This window comes from Enhydra lutris, unplaced genomic scaffold (assembly GCF_002288905.1).
Source record: "Enhydra lutris kenyoni isolate GAN:26980312 unplaced genomic scaffold, ASM228890v2 scaffoldscaffold3, whole genome shotgun sequence".
NCBI classification, from domain to species: Eukaryota; Metazoa; Chordata; class Mammalia; order Carnivora; family Mustelidae; genus Enhydra; species Enhydra lutris.
In genome coordinates, this window is record NW_019154087.1 from 10,188,682 (window position 1) to 10,206,533 (window position 17,852).

General features: G+C 42.2%; 1 protein-coding gene across 1 annotated transcript in view; it reads left to right on the forward strand.

Moving 5' to 3' along the window:
* Positions 1–13,413: 13,413 nt before the first annotated feature.
* LOC111153922 (annexin A5) overlaps positions 13,414–17,852 on the forward strand; it is a 30,932-nt gene continuing 26,493 nt past the window's right edge. Inside the window, exons 1-2 of the mRNA XM_022513240.1 lie at positions 13,414–13,571; positions 13,678–13,721. Coding sequence (XP_022368948.1) covers positions 13,713–13,721 — 9 coding nt within the window. The 5' untranslated portion in view covers positions 13,414–13,571; positions 13,678–13,712. The remainder of the gene's footprint in view (positions 13,572–13,677; positions 13,722–17,852) is intronic.

The window sequence follows — 17,852 nt, forward strand, 5'->3', positions numbered from 1 at the left end:
CATGGCTCTTCTATGAATTATATTTCCACAATAATGCCAATGTAAGCACTGAATATTGCTCCACCCAGAAGTTCTTCTACCCATTGAGATGGTGGAGAACGAGGAACAAGAGTGTGTGTGTGAAGAAAGCTCATAAATTGTTGTCTTCAATGATATGGAGTCAGTAGGTACTATCCTAAAAAAAGTACATGTTTAAAAAGCACAGAGGCAAAAAAAAAAAAAAAAAAGAGTTTAGAGAGTTGAAAAAATCTACTTTGGAAGAATGGAACTTAATAGTGGGAGCAAGTAAGGAAACAGACTTAAATTTTAAGCACATTAAAAAATGACTTACAGAATTATGAGCACAAATATCTTTGAAACAATAATTATTTTTAAAAGAAGAAATTATAGTCAGCAACTTACATTTCAACTTCATTTATATAATATTTTGTCGTTCAGAGTTTTTAATTTTAATGCAGTGAAATGGGTTAGTTTTTCTTCTATGATTTGTTCTATGATGTTTTAATTTCTTCATGAATATGATATCAAAACACAAGGTACAGTGAAAGAATAGAGTATGTGTAGCACTTTACTAGTTATATTAAATTTGAAATACATCAAGAAATACTAAAAATGCTATCTATTGTTTTTGGTTAAAAACATAAATAACCGGCGTGCCTGGATGGTTCAGTTGGTTAAGCTTCTGCCTTCGGCTAGGGTCATGATCCCCGGGGTTCTGGGATTGGGCTCCACTAGGGGCTCCTCTCTCAGCCCCTCCCCCCCATGCTCTCTCTCTCTCTAATAAATAAATAAAATCTTTAAAGAAAAACATAAATAACTAAGATATATAAGCAGGGAATAGCGGTGGTAGTACCATTCTGTGTAACATTTTATTTATTTAAAATATGTATAATTAATAAGGTATTAATTGTACCAAGCTTTTATTTTATTTTGTTTTTTAAGATTTTACTTATTTATTTGGCAGAGAGAGAAAAAGAGAGCACAAGCAAGGGGAGCAGCACGCAGAAAGAAAGTCAAAAGCAGGCTCCCCCTTGAGCAGAGAGAAAGATCCTGGGATCATGACCCAAGCAGAAGGCAGAGCCTTAACTGACTGAGCTGCCCAGGTGCCCCTGTAACAAGGGTTTAGTTGGTAACAATGTATCATTTTAAACTTCTCTATAGTTTGAGATAGTTTACAATTGAAAAGAAAACCAACAGGCAGCCACAATGCACAGAGGCCAGGCTTTACTATAGTGGAAGAAGGCCCTTGATGCTCAGGAGCCCAGAGTAAAAGCACCTAACCCAGACTAGGGGCATTGGTTAGGAAAGACTTCCCAAAGCAAAGACATGGGAGTTATCACCTTAGGGAAGCACTAGCACGCTGGAGGTGGGGGGCTGTGGGTAGAGCTGTATTTCCCTAAGAAAGTGGGGGGCATTTGTGATACGTGTGTTGGGGAAAAATAACAAAGACCCTATAAGCCATGTTCCTTGAGTCTGACTCTCATCCCCAGGTAAGGGTGAATCTTATTGAGCAGCAAGGCAAAAGCGGATCCTGGGAGACCAGGTGAGGAATCTGGGGTCTGTATTTAATTGGTAGAGGCTGGAATTCTATACAAAATTGCACCCCCCCCATGCAGCACCCCACCCTGCAATGATGCCTTCTGCCTCACTGAGCCTATGGTTTTTACCTTTCCTGCCTTCCCCTTCGCTGATGGGTACACGGTGCATTTGTTCCTGATTGCTTTCCCCTTTTGTGGCGCGCATGCCCCTGGTCTTCTCAGGTCTGGGCCAAGTGTGTCAAATGCTCCTTTCTGTTCCAGTGGCAGCTCCCATGAGACCCTCTGCGGCCCCAGTTCACAACTGTGAAGGCTTTGTCAGTATGTTTTTTCCCTTTTAGTCTCCTTTCTGTGCCAGAACCCCTCCTTCTCACACGTGTGGGATTCCTGGACGCTGAGTCAGGCACGGAGCGCCCCACTCCTGCCCACTGCCAGTGACTGACTTGTTTGCTGGGCTCTGTTCCCTGTCCCTTTCTGCTGTGTGCAGGGTCTCCTTCCTGTGTCTGCTGTGTGTGCGCTGAACAGGGCAGCCTCACACGTAGGAGAAGTGAATGCTTTCCTACCCAAGTCCAGCTTGAGAGAGGAAAGGGCTTGTGCTAAGAATCAGCGGGTGTTTATTTATCATGGCCCCTGTGGCTGAGGTTTGTTTTCCTCAAAGGTAGTTTTTAGAAATATTTGGGAATATTTACTTCCTTTCACTTGTGTGATGTGAAGCCTCTTTCAGTGTGGTGTTCTGAATCCCCTGTATACACCTTCTAAAAGAGATTATCCTAATGGGGAAACATGATTAGATTTTGGTAATATGTGCTATTTTTTAATGCTGTCTTTTTTAGAATGAGGCAAAATTTACGTACAGTGAAATGAACATAAGCAAATCCTATATCATGAGTTTTGATAACATATACATCCATGTAGTGGTCACCCAAATCAAAATAAAGAACATTTCCATCACTCCTAGAAAGTTCTCCTGTTCCTTTTTTAGTCGACTTCACCCCCACAAAAACTGCTCTTGATTTCTTTTTTTTTCTTTATTATTTTTTCAGGTTTTATTTATTTATTTATTTATTATTTATTGGAAAAAGCAAGACAGCAACAGTGAGAGAGGGCAGGAGCAGGGAGGAGAGGGAGAAGCAGGCTCCCCAATGAGCAGGGCGGCCTGATCTGGGACTGCAGGATCATGACCAGAGCCGGAGGCAGCTGCTTAACCAAGCAAGCCACCCAGGCGTCCCTGCTCTTGATTTCTGTCGCTATAGTGTAGTTTTCGTGTTCCAGAACTTCATGTAAGTGAACTCAGATAGAATGTCTCTTTTTGTGTCATTTCTTTTGTTCAACATGTTTTGGAGATCATTCCATGCTGTTGTATTCTTTTCTATTGCTGAATACCATTCCATTACATGAATATTCCATTCGTTTATCTATTCTCACTTTGATGACCATTTTAGTTGTTCCTACACAGTGAATTTTAAAATAAGTAAAATTGTTTAAAAAGGTTTAGAACTTTTCTTTATGGTGGAGAATTTTTTTTTTTAATGAAGTCAGAATTACATTCCTAACTGATTATCTAGAAAATTGGAATTAGATTCTCTGTCCCTATTCTGTAGACTCTTTCTTTGAAAGATAGAAACTTGAATGTAAAGGAAAATATGTCTTGATGGTCCCTCAGTTCCCATTCTGAATCTTTAAAGCCATATTAAATAATAATAGAATTTTGAACTCTCCCTTTGCGTGTTAATGTTTGAATACTGAGCAGCTAATTCACTCAAACATATTTTTTTAGAGGCAGGAGGGGCAGAGGGAGAGGGAAAGGGAGAATCTTAAGCAGGCTCCATGCCCAGCGCTAGCCACAGGAGGAGCTGGATCTCACAACCTTGAGATTCCGACCTAAGCTGAAATCAAGAGTTGGAGGCTTAGCTGACTGAGCCACCCAGGTGTCCCCACCCAAACACATATTTTAAGACAGTTATTCTTCCTGTGTTACACAGTGAAAGTGGAGAAGTAAAACAATTCATAGGTATCATTCAAAAGCAAGGTGAAGCTTGAGTTAGAAAGATTGAGCCCCTTAAACTTGGGCCTTGGATCTAGCATTTCATTCATGTCAACCTCTATAACAAAACTCTGAATTAGACAGCTATCGCTCTATAACAAATTATCCCAAAACTTGGTGGCTTAAATTGCGAATAATTTTTTAATCTCATCATTTCTGTGGGTCAGAAATTTAGGAGCTGGTTAGCTGGGTAGAAGTGACCCGGGGTCTCTCAAAGTTGCTGTCAAGATATCAGGACATATGGTTAAGAGGAAACGTAAGGAGTTCACCCCCTGAAGTAAGAGAATGTAGGGAAAGGTAGAGGTAGGCAGGGGGAGGGGCAGAGATATAAAATACAAAAGCAGGAACTTTTAAGTAGTTTGTTAGCAAGAAAGCAGAAGGGTGGGAGTAAAGCTGGAGGAAAAGTTCAGGAAGGTCATTATGCACATTGCTAAAGAATTCGGACTATTTTCCACAAGCAATTTGGATCTGCTAAAAATCTTTTGATTTTCAGTGTGGAATGACACAATCAGATTTGCATTTAGAAGGTAAATTAGAGGTGAAAGTAAGAGGCCAGTAGAAGACTATTGTAATAGCAAGTGGGAAGAGGGAGCAGATATAAGTAAGACAATGATGTTATGAGCATCTGCTCCCTCACATGTGATGGTGGATGGGACTGGTGAGGCAAAGTGAAGGACCTAGAAGTCCTGCTGGGATTCTGCATGAGTGAGTGACACTGATATCTTTAATCAGGGCACGGAATGTGAAACGAAGAGTTAATCTTAGGGGAAAAATGATAAACTAGGTTTGGGCATGTTGGTTTTGAGTTAGTTATAGGACGTCCTGGTTGAGATATGAGCAGCAGACAGTAGATACATGAGTCTAGAGTTCACTTGGTGATTCAGAAGTGCAGTTGACCATGGGCAGGCTGCTGCAGGCTGGGTGACTTGACCAATGGAACACGGAGCTGTGGCTCGGCAAGAAATCCCTTATCAGTGGTTCTCAACTGGGGACAATAGTGCCCGACAGGGGCCATTTGCCAATGTTGGGAGATATTTTTGTTTGTCACAATGTGTGTGTGGGAGGTGCTCCTGGCCAATAGTGGGTAGAGGCTGGAGATGCTGCTAAACATCATGCACAGGACAGCTCTCTTCCCCTCACAACTGATAATGATCCAGCCAAAATGTCAGGAGTGCTGTGGTTGAGGGGCGCCTGGCTGGCTCAGGCAGAGAAGCACATGAGTTTTGATCTCGGGATTGTGAGTTCAAGCACCACGTTAGTTGTAGAGATTACTAAAAAAAAGAAATAAACTTAAAAAAAATAGAGCCATGGTTGAGAAACCCTATTTACAAAAATAATCTCTTCTAGGAAATTCTCTACTAGGTCATATGATTATAGAGGGGGGTGTGAGTAGGGTCTGTGACCTTGCTGGTCTAATCAGATTTTTCCAAGCGGAACTTGGGAAATAAAGCTTTTGTAGAGCTGGAGAGATGTGGTCCTGAGGTAATGGTAGCTATGTTCTTTTTTTTTTTTTTTTTTAAGATTTTATTCATTTATTTGACAGAGAGAAATCACAAGTAGGCAGAGAAGCAGGCAGAGAGAGAGGAGGAAGCAGGCTCCCCGCCGAGCAGAAAGCCCGACGCGGGGCTCGAACCCAGGACCTGGGATCATGACCTGAGCCGAAGGCAGCGGCCCAACCCACTGAGCCACCCAGGCGCCCCGGTAGCTATGTTCTTGCCACAAGGAGAAAGCTGGTGTATGAGAGAGAAAAATGAAACAGAGAGAGCTGTGCACCTGTCATCTGTCATACTTCCCTTTATTGACATTTCTGTTTTTTTTTTTTTCCCTGCTGTGAACTTAATGTGGGAGTGAAGTTCCCTGCTTCTGTAAAGTTGAAGCTATAGCTTACTTCCCAAGCACCGTGAGGTTAGAGAGGGCATGAGATTAAGTTGTACCAGTCAGGCCCACCCTACTCAGTCCCCCTTGGCTCCTAAACATTGTGTATAGTGGCAGAGCAACTGCATATCTCATAGGAAAATTGTGGATGAAGTAGCAGGCTCATGATAGTGGCAGAAAAAAGAAATCATGCCGAGCTTAGAGGTTCGATCCATGTGGTTTGTGAAAGGGAAAGATAACGTGCTGTGGTGTCACAGGGATATGATTGAACCAATCTGCCAGGACCTCGCCCTAAATAGACAAACTGCCATCACCACGAACCCAGGTGTGTCTCCCAGGAGGCCAGGAGACATCTGAGAAGCCACCCCCCCCACCTCCACTCCAGACATCTCCCAAACTGATGTCTCCTGGTGTGTTTTGCCACTGGCATCTCCTTTATGTTGTTTTGCTGTAACTGCCGAACTGATGCAGTAACATGCTTGTTTTTGCCCAGGCTCTAGCTCAGTTGAATCCATCTGGGTTGAATTAAGGAAAGAAAGCCACTCTGTTTAATACAGTTATGAAAGCTTCACCAACTGCTAGAAAGACAGCAGGGCGGATCAGGGACACCACCACTGAATACCTCGGCCTGAAGTGCCAAAGACAATAGGGGTTCTCAAGAGCTTGTCAGGACGCTGCTGCAATCCTCCAAAAGTCCACTGTCTTGTTCTGTAGCCCTTGTACTGGGAGCCACTGGTTCACCAGACCTTTTCAGAAACTTGCTAGGAGTTTCACATCCGGCCCATGGCTCTGAATGCAACTCTCACCTCTGCTGTTTTCCACAACTTGGCAAATGCTTCTCATTGACAAATTCTAGCAAGGGATTCTGGGGAATGTAGTTCCAGGCTCTTCATCCACAGTGGAGCAGAGAGCTTGTAAGGAGATGTGGATGGTGCACAGCGCTCCAGTAGTGTGCGTGGTGTGACCGTGGTGTGACCACTTCAGCAAGGTAAGGACACAAACGTTCCACGGAATCCACCTTCTGAGATCTTGGCCAAGTAGCGCAGAGGTATCTAAGCTTTCAGAGGCAAGAGGGCCCAAGTTCTGGTGGGTTTATTTTATGCACAGCATTCATTTCCCAGTGGTAGCTTCTTCACTGGAGAAGTTGGCAATGTGATTTGGGCATTGTCCTGCCTGTGTGCCCCCAAGGATGATTTCCTAGTCTTGCCAGACATTGTGCCAAGGTGCCTAAAAGCCTTTAGTAATTCTTTGCTCATGATAGTTAGGATGCGTTCTTATTTTTTACAGTTAAAGATCTTGCCAGACACCTTAAAAAAAAAAATCCCTCTTTTTAACTAAGCTATCTTGAGTTGGGTTTCTGTCACTTGAAACTAAAAGAGTCCAGATTTTTTTTTTAACTTCTTAAAAAATTTATTTATTTAAAAAATTTTTAAAAATTAACATATAATGTATTATTTGCCCCAGGGGTATGGGTCTGTGAATTGCCAGGCTTACACACTTCACAGCAAAGGGAGTCCTGATTTAAACAGCTTTGTTAATTCGGGCTGAGAGGAAGAAGGTAGTGAAGGTAAAAGATTAAAATATAGGTAAAGGGGTGCCTGAGTGGCTCAGTCAGGTTAAGTGTCTTCTTTGGGCTCAGGTCAAATTGAACCCCACATCAGGTTCCCTGCTGAACAGGCTCCCTGTCTGCTTCTCCCTCTGCCTCTCTTGCTCCCCTGATTTTGCTTGCTCTGTCAAATGGATATATAAAATCTTAAAAAAAAAATAAGTATAGGTAAGAGTAAGACCATAATCCTGGAGGATGAACCTTAAACTTCAGGGAGGAAGGGTATCTTTTCACCCTCTGAGCAAGAAGAAAAGTAAGAATGAGTATGGACACAATGCATTTGTAGGAGAAGGATGAGAATTCAGGGTGCTAGGCCTGTTGAGCAGGAATTAAAACCATCTGCTGGAAGAAATGGGAAGGCTAGGATCTTAAGGAGAACGGTGAAAGACTAAAATCCGTATCATGCGGGGTGGAGAAAGAGCCAAGGAAGGACATATTAAAGGGTTGCTAAGAAATGCTGAGGGTCCCACTGAGACTGATAACCCAAATTTGTTGCAGGGCCAATCTGTGATATGACTGGTTGTGTCCAGTGACATTCAGTAACCCCCATGTGGGGCAGGTGATGGTGTGGTCTGGTCCATGGTCATGTGAAGACAGTAGACTGGACAGAGAAGGGTGGGAATAATGACAAGATGGCAGCTGTGATGACTACTGGCTGGCTGTGATGCTGGGCTGGGTGCTGAACAGAGAAGACAGTGGAAGCAGGGGAAAGGTTGGTAGGCTGGGTGAAAAGAGAAGAAGAGATTTGCATGATGTCCAAGAGTAAGAGGAGATACGTCTATAATGGTACGAGAATGAGGACAGGAAGAAGCAGCCAGGGAATGGGAATTAGATCCCAAGATTTTAGAGGAGAATGGCAGTGTCTGGGGCGTGAGGGTGACTATTACAGCATCCTTCAGAGGGTGGGTCCTTTCCCTCCCCTTACTCAGGCAAAATCCCTCCGTAGTAACTCTTCCCCAGATGTTCATTCTCATCTCATCCAAGTAAAAAGATTGCATAAAGGGGAAAAAAAGAGGAATATTGTAGTTCCATCCATCACCTGCTTTGATCCCTATTAGGCTGACTGCCGGGATGGGCACATATCCACCCTGCAAAGGGTTTCCTTGTATAAGCCTACCTCCTACCTTCTTATGTCTACCCTAATGTTAGCAGAATTCTGCTTTGTCACCTCATTTAACCTGTCAGACGGAGTGCTCTAACTGGACGGATCCTGTGTATCTTTAAAAAAAATTTTTTTTTTTAAAGATTTTATCTATTTATTTGACAGACAGAGATCACAGGTAGGCAGAGAGGCAGGCAGAGAGAGGAAGTGGAGCAGGCTCCCTGCTAAGCAGAGAGCCTGATGTGGGGCTCGATCCCAGAACCCTGGGATCATGACCCGAGCCGAAGGCAGAGGCTTAACCCACTGAGCCACCCAGGCGCCCCTTAAAAAAATTTTTTTAAAAAAATCACAGTATACCCAGTTAACATGCTAGGGTCTGACACAATAAATTTGTTGAATGAGTGAAGAAAACCCCCAGATAAAGAAACCAATGCTGAGAGGACCATTGACTGACCCCTGAAGTGGGAGTGGGCTGGGGCTGGGGGGTGAGTAGTGAGAAATTGGAACATCCCGCAGCAGTGGGGCCAGGATTCTTGGGGACTTAATTTTGGTTTTTGAGTGGGATGGGTGGGGACTGAATCATCAGCATGGAAGATGAGGGTGGGGTTTAGTGGTGAGAGTTTTTTGGAAGGAGAATGAGGAATGAGAAATTAAAACCAGTCTTCCTGTTTATTTTTAGGCATTAACTAAATGAGCTCATCTAATCCTAACCACCACCCCATATTAGGAAAAATCAAATCATGTCCAAGGTCACATGCTAGTAAAGTCATAAAACAAAACTTTACCAATCCTGAGACGAGTCCTCTCCAGAATTCAGAATCCTCGTCTGAGAATATTATCTATTTCTCTGGCAAAATTTTCTTCCAAGGTCTCCTTTTAACCTTTTTTCAATCTTCCTCATCATTCTGAATATCAATGGTTTTCAGTTAATAGCAGCTATCATTAAACACAAAAACCCCAGAGCACACAACGGATTCATTCATCCATTCACTCATTCTTTCCAAATATTCAATGTGCAGCTACTAAGTGCTGGGCACCATGCTAGGGGCAGGGGATGCAGCAGTAAAAGAGAAAAAGAGAGTCAAGATGCTTGTGCTTTTATAAGTAGGCTGAGTATTTTTACTGTCTGTTATTGCTAATAGCTCTGAAGATTTCAGTCAAGCTTAAAACATTCTGTCTGAAAGATTCCTATGAGAATCTCCTTTACTTAATTATTTACCTAAGACCTACATTCCAGTCTCCTGCTAAGGCAATTGATTTACATTTTACTGGATAAATAGAAATACTGTTTTGAATAAAAACAGTGGAAGGACATCTAAAGCTAAACATCTCCTAGGGAGTTTCTGCTTTTAATTTCTGGCAGGCACACGGATCTCAATAAGGGGAAATTAAAGGATCTTCTAGTGATTTAGCACTGTTGGCTCAGGACAAGGTTCTGAAAGTCAATCTGGATCTATTTTCCCTAAGGACACTACGATCACTTTAAATCTAAAGCGCAAGGACAGGGAGCCACCAGAATGCTGGCTGCATCCCCATGTCACTGCTGGGATGTCGGAGTGATGGGAGAAACAGGGCAAATCTGCAGAGAGATGCACCTCCTCTTCTCACCCCCATATGGTCATGGATGGATGAGCTGAGGCCAGGTAGGTGGCTTGAATTAAATTCCAAGTAGTGCTTCTGGCTTCCCTGGCACCATCTGATGGGGACCATGTGGGCCTGCATCTGGAGCAGAGTCTAGTTTAGCTGTACATCAATAGGCACCTCTGATGGAAGACTCTGGATGTGGGAGAAGGGGAGGTGGAAGGGAAATGGTACCAGGAATCATCAGGTTGGCTCCCAGAAGTTGGGGGCTGCCAGGTGTGAATTGGCTGGTGATAGGACAGGCCTGCTGCTGTAGAGCAGTGGAACTACAGGAGGTTAATTTTGTTTTCCTTGTGAGAGTGGGGGCTGAGTCACCAGAATAGGAGCCGAGAATCATAAAGTTTTTGGAAGGAGGAAGAACCATGGAGGAACGAAACCAATATAACCAGCTGTTGTTAGGCATTTTCACAAATTAGCTCATTTAATCCTAACCACCGCTTTAGATAAGGAAACCTAGGATCACACTCCCAGAGCGCAGCACAGGGGGAATGTGAACCCAGTTCTCCATGACCTCAGTGGATGTGTTCTTTCCAGCTCTAGTCCGAGAGGCCGGGCATTCCTGCTTTCCTTTGGTATCTATCCCCTATCTTCCTCCTCAAGCATTCTCTTGTTTCCTCTGCTTACGACAATTCATGTTCCTGTCTTCTCTCTTTCTTCTTTAAGTAATTACAATTTGTAGCAACTATATTTATTAAACATACCAGTTTTGCTTTATTTCTTTTAAAGATTTTATTGAGAGAGAGAGCGCGTGTGTGCATAGGCGGGGGAGGGGCAGAGGGAGAGAGAGAGGGGGAGAGAGAGAGAGAGAATCTCAGGCAGACTCTGCACTGAGCATGAAGCTTAATGCAGGGTTTGAGCTCATGACCCTGAGATCATGACCTGAGCCGAAATCAAGAGTGCGACACTTAACCAGCTGAGCCACTCAGGCCTCCCTAAACAAATTTAATATTAGACTAGTTGAAAATTTTATTGTCTTTTAAAACAAAAGATTCCCACTCTTCTGTAATTAGGGAAAACTTGTCTTGTACTTACTTATGCAAAGCCTATTACCCATTTTTCTCTCTCTATCAATCATTATGTTTAAGGGAAACAGGTCAGTGGATGTATAATAAAAATATTAGAGTTGGAAGATGTAGAAACTGAACACAAAGAAGCCTAGTGACTCATTTAGAATAAAATGGCTAGTTCAATTATCCAAATAAAGGAGGGCAAGAGTGACAGTGGGAAAATCCTGAGTTTACATAAATTGAGTTTCACAAGTTTGTTTGTAAATCAATTATTACATTTGGTATATTTCCTCAATGAAAATAAAATTTTAGGTGGGAATGCCACCTGATTATCTCATCAGAAAATAGCTGAAATCATTATTTGTACCCAAGAACTGTACAACAGTGGATGAGCAAGTTAACTGGAGGGTCTGGTGGAGACTCTGAGGATGGCCTTTGGACACTGATCAGGGACTTTTGGAAATGGATAATAGATATTTGTTGTTAAAATCCATCAATTAAATATGCCATTCAAAACAGCATCCAAGTGGCAGTTTCTATTTATGCACTTTTCACTCCATGCACAAAAGAGCATTTTCCTTTTGGTTTTGCTATTCACCTAACCAGGGACCATCCTTTCTTTTCTTCATTGCCTGATAAGATATCCTCCCTCAGAGCCTAATGCAAATGTCATAGCAATTTTTAGAATCCCCTGACAAAATATTAGTGGTCTCTTCTCTGAAACCTGTTGCATTTTGATTACATTTCTTTTATGATGTACAGTTTGCCTCCTATTTTAGTTTTGGGGTACCCAGTAAATAGTTGTCAAATACAATTAAATTGTAACAATTCAGGTTTCTCCTCAAGAAATGCCTTCAGACCACCTTTGCAAAATAGTGTTCCCCATACCCTCAGTCCCTAGCCCTGCTTTATTTTTCTTATAGAACATAATAGGACATAACAGAACCATATAGAACATATAGGACATAATAGATATTTGTTTATTGCCTGTCTCCTCCACCACAATTTCTGACCTACTTTGTTTATTTCCCCATCACCTAGAACTGTGCCTGGTCCAGAGTAGGGGTTGAATAAATCGGTGTAAATGGAAGTGAAAGAAATACTAACTGGGATATATCAAGACACTGGATCTGATCATTCATTAGTTCTATAGTACCTAGCTGCAGGACATAGAGCAAGTCATTAACCCATGATGGGCATTTCCCTATAGAACCAATAAGATTCTTAGATCTGATGTCATTTCATTCCTCTGAGAGTTGGAAGCAAGAGAGGCAATGAATAAATGGAGTTCAGGTAGATGTGCATGGGAAAAAGAATGCTCTAGGCCTCTTACAGGAGCTACTCTTGGTGAAAGGCAGAGAGAAAGCACAGAGCGTAAGCAAGGAGAGATGCAGAGAAAGGGCTGTGTTCAGGTGCAGGGACATGTCAAGAATGCTGGGGGAGCTGTGAAGTGGAGAGCTGATGACCTACAGAGATGCTGGGCTGCTTGAGGAGAGGCTCCCAGAGAAGAGGGAAGGCAAGCTGAAAGGAGAGGCTATGTGTATGTTGCAAGCTCCACATATTTTTCGATTTTGCCTTCTTTTCCAGTAAACAACCACTCTGCTGTGACTTTGTCAGGGCTTGATTAAGCACGTGGCTCACATGTGAAAGCAAATGAAAATGTTCTATCCCAAGAATCACATTAGTTCTCCATTTAATTTGACAAGACGACTTCTTTATTCCCCAGAGCAGACTAGATTCTAATCTCTTATCCTGAAATCTCCACAGCACTGCTCTTCTCATCTGAGAGTATGTGATCTTGTCTAGTGTTGCAAGCTTCTCCTCTTGCCTTGTTGCCCCTGCCCTGGTACCTCTCCTCCCCCACACCGGGAGGCCTATGAAGGGCACTATCTTTGCCTTTTCTTTATCAGCCTAATAAAATATCCTGGAGTCAGTCTCTGTCTCTCAGCCTCTGTCTCCCTCTCTCTCATATACTTACGTATTTCGTACTCATGCTTAATGTGTATTTGAGTATGAGTAAATTTGAGTATGCCTCAAATTTAAGTTTCATTAAAGTTCTAGGCTCCTTTGTAAAATAGGAACTGACCCAGACAGAGGTTTTGAAATTTCCTACATAAGCTAACAAAAGGCTCTATACATTTCAGGGAGGGCCCTCTAAGAAGTAGCCACTGGCACTTTTTTTGTTTGTTTACTTAGAAACACACCAAAGCTTCACTCTCTTTTCCTGGGGACTGTCAAAGATGCACTGTCCTTGGCTGCAGTGACTGTCTCGCCTTGCAAAAAGTCGGCTACGCCAAGCTGTGTCCGAGTAGCTCTGCCAGGCCACCGTTCCTGCGGCCACGGAGAGAGGAGAAACCCCAGCGACCCAAAACCCACAGTCCTGGACAGAGTCCCCACGCCCTTCCCGCTGCGCGAGGACGAGGAAGCCCAGCGGTCCTTCGGGATCCGAGCCTTCTCCGGTTTCCAAAGCAGCTGCAACCCCGCCCCACCCAGGCTTCTGGAACAAGGACGAGCGGCGCCCCACGCAGGCGCACTGAGGCCAGGGAAGGGGCGGGCCGGGCTCGCGGGGCAGGCTGCGGGAGGGGCAGGCTGCGGGAGGGGCGGGGCGGGGCGGGAGGTGTTTCCGTTGCTTAGAGTGGGCTGAGCGCCGCTGCCTGGAGCCTCTTCGGTTCGCATCCCTACACTACCTTCCCCGCCGCCGCCCCGCGCTCTGCCGCTCCCTGGGAGATTCGAAGCACTTAGGTCCCTCTGTCACCCTTGGGTGAGTGCTCATCTAGCCGGGGGTGGGGGCTGCGTCCGGAGAGGGGAGCTGCGGGGAGGCTCGGTCTGCGGCTCGCTAAAGCGGCGGTGTCTCTCTTGTCTTGCAGTTTTGCATCACCTTCTCCAGACCTGAGCTGTCGCCATGGCACAGGTATGGCCGTGCGCCCCCCGCGCAGCGCGTGCATTTGCCAACTTTGTAAGCTGTGTCAAGGGAATTCTAGAATTTGTCTGAAAGCCAACAAAGTTTAGGAGTAAATGAAGTCTGCCTTCGAGAAATGTTACACCTTTCCTGTTTCTCCTTTAGTCCCCCTCCCCCCCCTTTCCTGTGTCCCTGGCTTCTTTCCGTCCAGTGCCCGCCGGAACCTGCTCCGAAGCAGCCGGTGGGGCGCAGCAGCCGGTGACGTGGCCGGATTTGTGTGCACTCCCTTTTTGTGAGTGAATGTGTAAAATCCAAAGAACCTAAAATTAGAACCAGAACAGGAAAAGCTCTTAGCGGTGAAGTGAGGCAAACGCGTTTTTTCCCGTGTCTTTCTTTTTCTTTCTTTCCATGCCTGCCTTCTTTATTTCCTTTCTTCTTTCCTCTCCTCTTCCTTTCCCTCCCTTCGCCTCCCTTCTCTTTTTTGCCCCTCCCTTCCCCTCCCCTCCTCTCCTTTCCCTGTCTTTCCTTGTATTATTTCCATACTACGAGTGGGCATGGCTTTTTCCAGTAGAGCTCTAGTGAGATTTTTCCAGTTGCTCAACACAATTTTACTGAAAGGAACTGTTCTGTAGGCACTGCGTCCTCTCCCCTGCCCCCCGCCCCACGCAAAAGATTAAACAGAAGAGCTGCTTTTCTTAAGTAACTCGTGAAACGAGTTCTAAATTGAATTTGCCTTGGGATTGTTTCAGAACTTGATTACCTAATATTGGCCTTTTTTGTTCTTGACATTTGTCAAAAATACAGGAAAGAAAAATCATTCATATAGTAGTCTTTAAAAACGAAGACCGTGTTGTACAGTATTTTGTGAATAAAATATCAGTCCTAACAACTCCAACGCAAAACTAATTTTACAGATCTTGGCAATCAATCTGGCTTGTCAGATAATTTTTTAAAACCAGTAGTTTGGAGTTCCTGGGTGGCTCAGTTGGTTGGGCGTCTGCCTTCTGCTCTGGTCCTGGTCCGGGGATCTGGGATCCAATCCCACATCAGGCTCCCTGCTCAGCGGGGGGTCTGGTTCTCCTTTTCTCTCTCTCTCTGCCTCTTCCTCTGTTTGTGTGCTCTCTCTCTCTCCATAAATAAATACAAATTTAAAACCAGTATTTTAACTCTCAATGTCCTCTCTTTATACTCTTCATTTATTAAATCAGATCAAAACAAATAAACAAAAAAAACTGCCAAACAAGACTGACTTATCAAAATTGAGTAAGTTTTCAAGGTCCTTTCCAAGAGAACATGGGAGTATTATGATGACCTGGTAACTTTATTAAATTTATACAGTGTTTCCATTCTTACTTCCTCTTTTGAACTTAGGAAATATTACAATAAACCGATTCTCATATTACTTCAAATGGAAACTTTGGTTTAGGTTCTTTCTCATATAAAGGATACTTTTATGTGGAACTAACTTTCCTTCACTGAGTTGTTTTTCTTATCTTGATATGCTGGTGTGGAGATGTAAAAGATGATTGAACAAGCATCAAAGAATAATTCCCTTTATCCTTGCTCGTTTGGCTGTTTCTTGAATCTCTTTTGTAAGTTGACCCAGTGATGTCTGAAGTTTTCAATCAATTCCTTTTAATTATATAGACTCCAGATAGCACAAATTAACATGTTTTTCCAATTGTGGACATTAATTATTTCAAATAATGAAAAGTATAAAGGCTATTATATACACAAAACCTTGGAGAATGGTGGTTTGCATTATAAACTTGGGGGCATGATCTCTATCACAGTAGAACTCCAGTATTGTTTCCTATCAAAACCACAGTTGTTAGTCATCATAGAAGTTACAAGTAATGTTAAGAAAGTTATAGTGTTGAATTTTGCACTTTGTTATTAGTTCTCCTTGGAAACCATGGAAGTAAAACATTTTGTTAAAATGTTTAACATTAAGATAGAGTTTTGTTTTTATACTCACACATTTGATGGGATGCAGAAAGCCCCTGTTAAGAACTTGTACTTTTACTGTCAAAAAATACCTTGGACCCCAGTGTAATGGTAGGAAAGCTGAAGTAGTTTCAGTGTTAGGTTTCAAATGGTTTCTATGGTAGTATGTTTTGTTGACCTGTGGTTATGGGAACCAGAGACCTCCACTCTGTGGCCCTCTGTAGAGTAGTGAAATCAGATGCCTCAGACTTAGAGGTGCACATTTCAGCCATTTAGACTGTATCATTAAATACTGTCTCTTACTTATTGAAGAATGAAAATATATACTCCCACAGCAGTAATTCTTCATGTTTATAAATTGTACCTTCCATACCAGTGTTTCGTCTTTTTACTTGATCTTGGGACCACCCTGCCAGTCACAGTCTACAAAGATCCAGCAATCAATTATATATGTAGCTCTTGGGCATGACCGTCTTGTTAAGAATTTAAAGAGAAAGCATTGACTGACTGATCTTTGATAGATAGAGTTTCTATTTTTATATAAAAATATTATTAGGGATATTTTATACTCCTGTGTATATTTGTAATAACATTTTTGCTTATTTGCTATATAAATTATACATTTTAAAATCTCATAATTCGTATCAATGTAAATTCTTAAAATTTTACTCTGATGATGTCAGTATAGGGAGACAAAGTCATAATAGGTACTGTGAACTACATAAAAAGTGATTTATACTATCATGGTGAGTAAATAATTCAGAGCTGTGATGATATAAATGTGACTTTTTAAAAAAAATTAGTTTTTAGGGTCATTTTTCTCAGTCTGACTTAACCATATTTTGGGTTGGATTTCTTAAACTGGATTCTGACCTATTTCCCTCTTATTGCTTAACTTGCTCATGCAGGTTTTTAAAATCTCACTATTTAGCTAGAGCCAAATTATTTCGCAGATACTCTAATTTGTTTTAGGTACTTAAAAGTACATGCTGTACTTCTGTATTCTTTGGTTTGGAAAAATCAGGAGTTGGCTGTATTTCAAAGATGAATGATCCATTTAATACATTTTAATTCAATTCGAGTCTGTATAATTTTCTTTATGATAACAAAACTTTAAAAAGGTAATTCATTTCAATCTGTATAATTTTATTTATGATAAAACTTTAAAAAGATAGATTTTGAGGTGGGGCACATGGGTGGTGGCTCAGTTGGTTAAGTGTCTGCCTTTGGCTCAGGTCATGATTACCTAATCCTGGGATGGAGCCCTGCCTCTTTGGGCTCCCTGCTCAGAGGAGAATCTATCTGCCCCTCCCCGGTCCTCATGCTCTGTCTCTGCCTGTCTCTTAAATAAATTATCTATCTATCTATCTATCTATCTATATAGATATAGATATAGATTTTAGGTAGATTTTGGGCAATCTGATTTTAGCTTTATAATGTTGTTTATAGAGTTAATGTATTTAAAGCAGCAAGAATGTCATGAAGCAAAATCAGGCAACATAATTTTTCACTTGAAACTTCATGAACATCAGATTTCTCTCCCCATACATAAACTGTGCAAGGTTTGATTAGGAATTTCTTTGGTTGGTTTGAAATCATTGTACTGTGATAATTTATAAAGTGCCTGTGCAGAATAAGCAGGATCAATGTAAATAAACAGATCTGAGATGAGGTTCATTCTAGAGGAGTTGACCAGATAGTGATTGTATCTTTTCATGCCATTCACTTTAAGGTCAAATCTCTCCTTAGAGATCTCTCTTGGTATCTTAGATCAGGATTACCTATACTGCTTTGGGTTAGTGTCTCTCAGTTCCTGATACCTCTGAGTCTTGTTTACATTTTGAATGCTGAGAAAGAACTAGATCCAAAACTGCTTGGCTGCTTGGCAAGCCACTGAACAATTCATTGGCATTCAGCAAATCTTAATTCTCTTGTCTAGATCTGGTCCCTTTGGACATAGGTGGCGAGCCAGTGAGAGTTGGGCAATCTGTGGTTTTCTTCTTTCAGTGACTTAGAAATTTTAACATCATAGAAATATATTTTTACATTATAGATCAATTTCTGAAATAAATTTTATTTGTATGACCTGTATAGTATTATAAAACTTCACAGACGCATTAGTTGATCTTTACAAAAATTAGAGCTCCTAGGACCTTTGTTTTTTTTTTTTTTTTTTTTTTTTTTTTTTTTTTTTTT